At 35.2% G+C, this 9,740-nt stretch overlaps 1 protein-coding gene across 1 annotated transcript in view; it reads left to right on the top strand.

The window, feature by feature from the left end:
* Window positions 1–8,595, top strand: part of LOC108753574 (autophagy-related protein 16-1) — a 424,436-nt gene extending 415,841 nt beyond the window's left edge. The window contains exon 13 of the mRNA XM_018495271.1: window positions 7,931–8,595. Within this exon, the coding sequence (XP_018350773.1) occupies window positions 7,931–8,027 (97 nt within the window). The 3' untranslated portion in view covers window positions 8,028–8,595. The remainder of the gene's footprint in view (window positions 1–7,930) is intronic.
* Window positions 8,596–9,740: the final 1,145 nt, after the last annotated feature.

Raw genomic sequence — 9,740 nt, 5'->3', positions numbered from 1 at the left:
TTTAAATTTCAAAATATCCTTTTAAGCTCTCTTGAAAATAATCGGAATTAAAATATGAAAAATTCTTTTTATGCACATTATAAACATTATTTTTAATTCAATATTAAATATTAAATATTAAATATTCAATATTCAATATTCAGCATCAAAAGCTTGATATGTAATATACAATACTTTTATTTTTTAATTAAAATTTTTTTTATAGTATATATTACATCTGTCTTTTGCACATATGTTTTCAAATTTCAATGGTGAGCATTTCACAATATATTGTCTATACGCTATGACTTTTCCCTCATTAGGGTAAAACTCGTCAACGACGAAATGCGAAGTTAACGCAAATTGCTAATGTATAGGAGTGGGAATACGAACTTAGAGTTAAAGCGTACAGCAATAGTTATTCACGGAGTCCAAAGCGGCAGTGTTTAAACTATCGTGCATTCATGTACCTCACTTTGTGGGTGAAAGTGAAGTTCGGACCAAGACATGGCGAATGCAAACTTGGAATAGCATACTACTGGGAATTTCGCTAGTGTCACTACAGTTGCTGCTTTTGAATACGTCTCCAAAGACGTCGAACGTCAAACATGAATCGAAAACGCCCGGCGAACATGTACTAAACTCTCTTCAGATAATTTAGCAACATAACTACTTTGTATTTTACTCAATTCATGATTACATATTAAACACGCTTTTACAATTTCTCTAAAAGTATTAATAATCAAATATCATAAATGAATTCGCATTGTATGTATCGCGTATATTACATATTTTTAGTTGTAAAATAATTTCATTATAATATATTTTCAATATGTTAATATAATTTATCCTTTTATGATTTATTAATAACAATAAAATATTGACGAGCTTATTCAAATATGACAAATGAATTGTGACAAATGTCCTCCATACGTTAATACGTCTGACATTAATTAAATGATACAAACACAGCTTGTAACGACATGCTTTCAATAATGTCGTTTAAACAGGAGGAATTTCTACAGAATTACAGCGAATTTTCGATAGCCGACCATAACGAATAAAATCTGGTTTCGGAAACTACGGACGCGTATTCGAATATGCCAGCAAAATTTATGGGAACTAATTTTTTCACCGTAACCACATTTCCACACATTTCGACCAATCATAAATCCATTTGTCGCTGAGTTCGATTACGTTCAGGCTTCTTTTGAAATTCAGAATTGTTTTCGTGCTTTGCCTGTGCTAGGCAATACATCTGAAATTTATGACTCAATACAGCGTTCATTAATAGCCACTTATTATGATTAGCCGATCCTTAACATTTATAAAATTTTGAAATATCTATAATTTACACGCTAACGTAATAAAACTAGTGTACAAAATAAAATCCATCCTAATTTTAATCCGCGGAAATATAATTTCGAGGGAAGAATTAAAAAAGTTGTCACTGATTAATAATCACAGCTGTCACACGGTAACTTAAAACTTTCTACTTAGAACGACGGTGATAAGCAAGGCGAGCTAAAGTTTAAGTTAATATTTGAACTACCTTATAACTTCAAAATGCATGAAGCTTAATAGCACCTAAACCTAAAACGACAACCTAAAAATCCAGCGAAAGAAAGCGATCTCGCCGTGCGAGAGATTATCGTATCGTAAACGGAAGGACGTGGGAAACGACGGGGTCCGACAAATATTCCTGTTTATATCCGTTTTCTATCGCATGTTTAAGAATACAGAGCCGCACAGTATCGTTACGTTCTCGTGATATCAATCGAGGCAACGTCGAGAGTGCTAATGACGTTTAATGCCCTGCTTGCTGCTTTTCCGGGATTCTTCACGCGAGGCTGCGTTCTTGGCAATCATCGAAAGCCAAGCTGTCGAGGAGCTCTCGCGTAAGGCCGCGGCATTGCGATAGGTATACGCGGCGACCGAACGCGAAGCTTTCCTCATCTTTAACGACAATTATATTCACCACCGCCGTCGTCGTCGTCGTCGTCGTGTCATCGTTTCGCATCATTTGCTACGAGAATAACGCCGATCTAATCGTCGCCTGTATTGTCGCTCGTTCCTCTTCTTGCCCCTTCCTCCATCCCTACGAATCACAGGGTGTCTTGCGAATGAGCGCGCCATTAAGCGCCACTGTTTGTGGTCGAGCGAGCACTCGCGACCACATAGATTGATGGTGAGGATTCACGACCGTTTGGATAATTAGCCGAGAGATACTCGCGAAATTGTCGCATTTTGTAAAGCTAAACATCCCGCGACCGAGTCGCTTTGTTTTCGCTGCACTCCGTTGAATATTCGTTTTGAAAAAAAAAAGAAAGAAAAAACGAGAAAAAGAGAGGGGAGATATTATAGCGATATTACGATTTTATGGTCACGCCTGATGTATTGTATCCGGCCGACAATATAGTTCAATAAACCATTAGTTTTTTTACGTCATATATATTCGGCATTGTTTACGGTCAGGTGAACAGATTTTATCGGTATACGGCGCATTGAGGAATCTCCATGACTACTTTTGATATTAAATCAATTTCTCTCAATTTATTTTTATTTATATATAAAAATTGGTACTCAGTATTCCGCTAGCTCCCATTGTACCGGGTTTTTACCTACTGTATATTGCATTTACAAACACGGACGTTCAATTGCTTTTTATAATATGCAGTTTTCAAAACATGGTTTTAGATTACAGACCGCTATCCCGGCCATGGTCTCAATTAGGTACGCGATTTTATAAAATTACATTATTCGTTTTTGCTTTACCACAATACTGTCCCGCAAACCTCTTATATTTTCATGTGCAAAACAAAATTATCTCATCTTGCAGTGGTGGATTCGCGTTTTTGCGTCAGAGCGAGTTCGTAAGTGATGGATTAACGTGCGGAGCGGAATTCCCTGCTGCATCATGTTTCATTCCTTTTCCTAACAACAGCCCTCTGCATGAAAATCTCGAGCCCCTCGAGCCTGCTTTCGTTCATTCATTCTTATACGTCTGATTATTATATTCTGTGTTACGTACGTTAAGATCCCCATTTTATTGCTCCCACACGGAATTTATCGCTTTGAGTGTACATCGCTGTGTCAACAGGTGGTACACATCATTTTACATAGACATATTACATGATGTGTAATATATGCGAGAAACGTGATGGAAGAATATCTAATAATATCTAATAATATCGATCTATCGAATTTATGATGAGAAATACTCATGAGAAATTTGCGATCGGTTCTAGAGATGCTTATAATATTTTACATTGTTGCTATTCTCATTTGATTATCGATTAAATAATTATTCATAACACATAACTATAAAAAATAATTTGTTTCAGCAATACTTATGCCTGTGTATTACTCGTTAATCTATTTTCATTGAGATTTTACTAATAATAACGTGTTTAAATTTGGCTTCAATAACACAATGATAAATAATGCAATGTGCAATATACAATACGTTACAATTATATTATTTTATGACGAGTAATATCGTCATTAATCAAATACTAAAGTTAATATTATTTGTACGGCCTCCGATTCGATTAACACCGTATAAAAAATTAATCGAATCGATATTGATATGCGATCACAAATGCCAACGCCTTTATGTTCCCTCGATAATCGTTTCGTGACGCCTCTTGCACTTCAGTCTCTCTTGTTCTTCAGTGTATCACAGTGAACACTGCGGTCTCGAACATGAAATTCCGCGGGAGATCTCATCCCGATTTCATTATCGGTAAATCGCCACGATCTAATTATTGTAAACCGACGTTGTGTGCATCCACAATGAGGGATAATTATTTTAATTATCCCCTGCGTCCGACGACAAACGAGCTGCATCTTTACGGTGGTACGGGCAGCGTTGATCCTTTCAGCGTCGCGTTTCTTTCCGCGTTAAATGGTACCTCCACCATTTCGCCCCTTTATTCTTCCTGACGCTCTTTCGCTATAATCCTCTTACGCTTCGCATATTCTATCGCCTCGGGTTAAAATCTAAAATCCACAATCACTCCATCTTTCCATCTCTCTTTATTTCTTCACTTCTCATCCGCTTCCTCTCGCTCTCTTCTTCGTATACGGCTCTCCTCTTCCTTTCGCTTTTCCCAGGAACGTATTACTAGCCTTTCTAATCTTTTCCTCCCTTTACCATACGTCGACTGAATATGAGGCTTTACCGGCGTTTGTATGTTAACTCTGTCATTTGCAAGAACGACGGATAAAAATGCTCTCGCAGCGTACATTTCGAAGACTCGTAACGTTCCGTCCATCTCTTGCCACGTCTATCTCACGTAGCTCATCCATTGCACACTTTCTCATATATTCCTACGTTCTCTCTCTCTCTCTCTCTCTCTCTCTCTCTCTCTCTCTCTCTCTCTCTCTCTCTCTCTTCCTCTTCCTCTTTCATAAAAATCTTTTCCTCTCTCGTTCTCGATCCTTTACTATCTGTCTCTCGCGTTAGCTTTGCGGCTGGATGAAAAAAATGAGTGGGTGGAATGGAACGACAAGGGGAGATGCGAGGAGGCGGAGGCGAAAGTGGCGCAGGGAAGAGAGTGGAAACATCGTTCGCGAAAGCTTATTTCCAAGCTCCTTCGGCAAGAACGGATAGGTCTCCTTTATCACGCTCGCAATATACACCACCAAGGTAGCTATTCGCAAAGGTATCCCGGATACGGAGCACGCTGCTTTTAGAAATATCGTTCCTGCTAAGCGACGACGCTGGCTACGTTCGACGGCGACGGCGACGACGGCGTACTCGACGGGCGGTCGTCGCGACGCACTCGTCGGGCAACGCTTTTTCTTCCCTTACGTTGTTGTTTCACCGCAGCATAAGCTCGCTTTTCCTGACGGGCAACTAACCTCGCGCGGGAATAAACGCGACAGTCAAACCGTGACAGAACGATACGTCGCTTTTTACGGCTTAACCACGTTTCTACGTATTCTTCGCTTAACGTATTACACTGAATGACACGATTCTACTCCTGAATGCACAATCTGCAAGTTACTTCTACTGGACCAAATATATATGTAAAGTTCTACATATACTTTGCTTGATTTACGAATTAAAATGTATAATCATACTCTTACAAAATCATTAATCATAAAATTACAATATAAAATTAACTATCTGCAGACATCTCATTTTCATGTTCATTGTGAACAATGAAAAACAAACTTGTAATATGTACTACACATCGCAAAACTTCATTAATGTATAGTCGGAAAATTAGTTAAACGTTACGTTTAATTTCCCGCCTAATTCTCCAAATAATGATAGCGAACTATCGCGTATTCTCTCTCATTGTATTGGTACTGATTAAACAATGACGATGGAATATCAGATTGTCTTTCATTACACTATACGGATATAATCGACGCATCAATTATATAATGAGAAACTGATGGACGTTGGGTTGGTTTCTCACAAAGAATTGATGTGTGAGTCGATTCACTGAAAATAACAGCGACAATTGGCAATCTCATATGAGCTATCGTGAATGAATATCAGTCATTCAATTCGATTACTATTCTATCCGTCTATTCTACTAAATACACTTTGTTATTCATAGAATTACAAACAAATGCGAAAGCTAGAATTTCTAGAATTTCTCTATTCATTGTATCGTTACTGTAAATTTATTGCATCGCTGAATATACGCAGTTATCGAATTATTTTTTATGAAACACTACAAAAACCGCATGCAAAACTTTGACGAGATTATCGTTTTATTACGAGATAATTGAGTGGCTGAAAAATTTTGGAAAAATGTTTAATCCATAAAGAATATCTTTAAAAAGATCGTAATACTAAAATTCGTGACCTAATAAAACGAAGCGTTGCTTCATTACATTTCGTAAAATGTAAATTCTGGTTTGTGCAGTTTTAACAGGCTCGTCACGAAAGCATCTAGAATTTTTTGCTTACTCATAAAAATTGTAATCATAGGTTTATAGCTGATTCCTCTCCTCCAGGGTGCCTCCATATCTGGCTTTTTATCCTTGCGAAAAATATTCACTTGATTCGTATGCGTTCGTGAAGGATTTCTCAACAGGATAGCTAGAAACCGGGAACGGCAGGAGGCATGCCATTTTCAGCACGTTTGTCCTCGCACAGAAACACCCTTTTATGATTTCCACCAAGCCCTGCGAATCACCCTCGGGATTTCAGGTTTTATAGACCTTTCGCTGCACGAGCGCAGCCGCTCGGACAGAAAATTACGTAGCGCTATATATTCCACCACGTTCAAATGGAATCTTTAACGAAACGATTTAAGCGGTCGCGAATTTTTCTATGTAAAAATTCCAGCCGCTATACGCAAATCATATTTATATTTAACCTATTCGTTGTTCATTACTACGATCGTTCCATTTCCCATTTTATTTCTCTCACGTCACAACGCTCTTCAGGGAGGAAAGACGAAGAATTAAATTGCATAAGGTTCAAGAGTTCATCGTACGTGCGACATACAGCATTCCCAAGCGTTTTCCTGTTTGCCTTTTACGCTGTACGAGGCGTTTTCGTAAAAATAGCAAAATAATTGAAAGACCCTTACGAGCGGCGGCAAAATAATTCTGGGTCGCGCCCAAGGAAATTAGATTCACCAGACAAAAGTTAGGAGATGAAAACGGAAAAAGCTGCCTCTGAAAGCTTTTGGCTGTAGCTGTTTAAAACTCGCTGCTCTATATATACCGATTCACAATTTCATAAAAATGCGCTTGTACAAATCGAGCCATTGGCTTACAATTTTTTCTTTTGTCTTTTTTCTCTTTGCATCTATCGGTCGAAGCACCGGAAGTCAATCACATTAATAAAATTTACAATTTTATACAATGACTATCAATATAATACATATGTATTTGCAATATATAATAACTAAATAATCATAATCGTGATATTTACAGCAATTCGTCAATTAAAAATGACATAAATAATTAAATAAATTTGATCACATTTCATAAATTTTGAAAATATTTCATTTTTTGAAAGATATCTAAACAAACTGATTTCGTTTGAATAGAAAAATCTCTTTCATTGAGATAAACTTTTATATTCGATATTGGTAGGCAAATTCCTTTCAGTTTATTTCATCTATTCAGCACCATCTATATTAAGCATCACAATTTTAATTTTTTATTTCTTCAAACAAAGTTTTCGAGATAACACCAACTATGTTTCAATAAATAATATTAGAAAAAGTTTCTAATCTATCTGTATTTTTATGATTAAAAACAAATATTTACTAAAATATGTATATGCTTAAGAGATCATTGATGCAGTCTAATTTAATACTATATGTACACAAATAATAATTCCATACTATGTATTTTTTATAAAATTTTTCATTTGTCGATATATTTATACTTCAAAAATGGTGATTAGCTGCGTTCAGCAAAGAAAGCAGCTCTGCAACTGTTGTAACATTATTTAATATGATTAATCTTGCCTATAAGTTTCTCACTAATCGAAATGTATAAACAAATCATGTTAAAAATTTTTACAATAGTTAAAAAACTGTTTTCTTTGTTAACGCAGTCATTGAGATTTTTTCCATTGGGATTCCAATATAAAGATAATTAATCATTAAAACATTATAAAAACAGGATACTTGGATATGATACAACCAATCCAATTCGATTAGTTATAATTTTCACAAAAATGAATATATTGTAAACAATTTGTTTTCAATCGAAACAAGACATTAATAAACATAACGGTATCAAGCATTAAATATATCTATCTTTGTTAATACGAGTAAAGAAGTTATATATGCAATAGAAAAAGTATTAAAGAAACATTGAAAAAAATTGGGTATGCCGTACTGAAAAGACACTATTAAACGAAAAATGAAGAAATTACTATTCGCTACGTTAATGAGTTGAAAGAACGTCAAAGAATGCTTTAGCAATGATTACTAATCTATTTTTGCCATTTAAATGTACACAGGACAGGGGTAACGGCCGTGTCTTGGCATCCACACGGCACGTACTTGGCATCTGTCGATCGTGCCAAGACGGTGACTGTTTGGGGCGACCACGTTTGACAGGAGGAGTGATCCCGGGATAGACGATTATTGTTTCACGCATGAAGACTCTTAACCGTGAAAATGAAACAAATATGCGCTCGCGATGTCCGTCAGCAATCCCGCGAGAAATCACATTGGGCCGTTGGGCTATCCAACGGGATAATAATCAAAATCATCGGTCGGTTTGGCCACGCAGATTGTAAGTAAAGCCTTGTAAGGACGCCATTTCGAAGTTGTAAAGCGCAGACGCCGCGCTGAACAAATCCACAGCAGTGATAGAGACTATTGTACATAAAATTGCACTTATTGTTACTCCCAGGTTGTAAAGATCCCGTATTTAGAATAGTAATCTGCTCGCCACGGACGGCCGTGCCGTGCCGTATATCCCCAAGAAATTTAAAAAATTATTATAGTAACTGGTGTTTTTCCGCGACTCAATAGGTATAAGTTTTGTTTTGCTAATTATAAAAGGCACCATCGCGTGTCAATTATCTGTACGAGAAGATTTGGTTACTCTCAAAATCGGAGATTTATATGACAAAATCCATGGTGCTATGGCAAAATGTTTGCACGGGTTGAAAGTCAGCACGGGTTAGCACGGGGATTTAATCTGCAAAATATACCAACATTATTATTTCTTTTTTGTCACAAAAAAAAACGTCAATTATTATATATTATATATTTTCTAGAGAAATCAAATATTGTTAATATTCGAACATAATGAATGATATTTTTTTGAAATACAATGAAAGAAGATAATGAAAGAAAGATAGTGCTAAATACGAATGAGAACGCGCTAGATTTGTGAATGAGATTATTTTCTCAGAATTAACTATACATTATTATTAAAAATAAAAATATTTTCATGCAGTTTTTTTTTACAGAAAAAAAGGGAATTAATTTATTTTTGTCACATTTCTCAAGTATATTTAAATATGATTGAGAATTATTTTAGATATCGGATGAATTAAAAAATTCTTTTATAGTTCATCAATTAATTCTGATGGAGCAATCTCACATGTGGCACTGTAACTTGATTCGTCTCCGACATTATTGACATACATCATAAAATATACGTCTTAATACAAGTCTGATAAAATGGAAATCAGAGTAGGGATTAAGCAAACAAGCACAATAACGATATTATATTAATATTAATTAATTACATGACGCATGATTTGTATAATTAATTTGTATAATTAACAATAAATTAATCAATACCACGACTCTTGATGTTAAATTAACAATATAAATAATATAAAGGGCATATAAGAGTCGATTATAAAATTCGCATAAATAACAAGTTAAAAAATTAAGACATAAAAATCAATTGTAATTAAATTAAATTAGAACAATAATCATAACATGTTTTAGCTGCTCGAGCCATCTTCAGATATCATAAGAGAGTATAAATATTTTACATTGAATAACTACAGTGATGTAAAATATTTATGATTACTGTTCTGTATTAACTTGTTATTTGTGCGAATTTTATGACCGACTCTTACATGTCCTTTCTCTATTATTTATATTATTAATTTGTATAATTAATATTAGAATGTCGTATGTCAATCCAAGTTAATCATTATTTTCATTAATAAATGAGACGATTTTTAATTAACAATATTTATATGCAATTTTTGTGCAAAATAAACTACTGAATATTAAGCTTTAAATAAAATTATAAGTATCTAATCGAAGAAACTCCATAGAATAATAATACGATTTAGA

The sequence above is a fragment of the Trachymyrmex septentrionalis genome, unplaced genomic scaffold (assembly GCF_001594115.1).
Source record: "Trachymyrmex septentrionalis isolate Tsep2-gDNA-1 unplaced genomic scaffold, Tsep1.0 scaffold7, whole genome shotgun sequence".
In the NCBI taxonomy this organism is placed as follows: Eukaryota; Metazoa; Arthropoda; class Insecta; order Hymenoptera; family Formicidae; genus Trachymyrmex; species Trachymyrmex septentrionalis.
The sequence above is the reverse complement of the archived record's forward strand: the minus strand, read 5'-3'. Positions and strand labels throughout refer to the sequence as shown.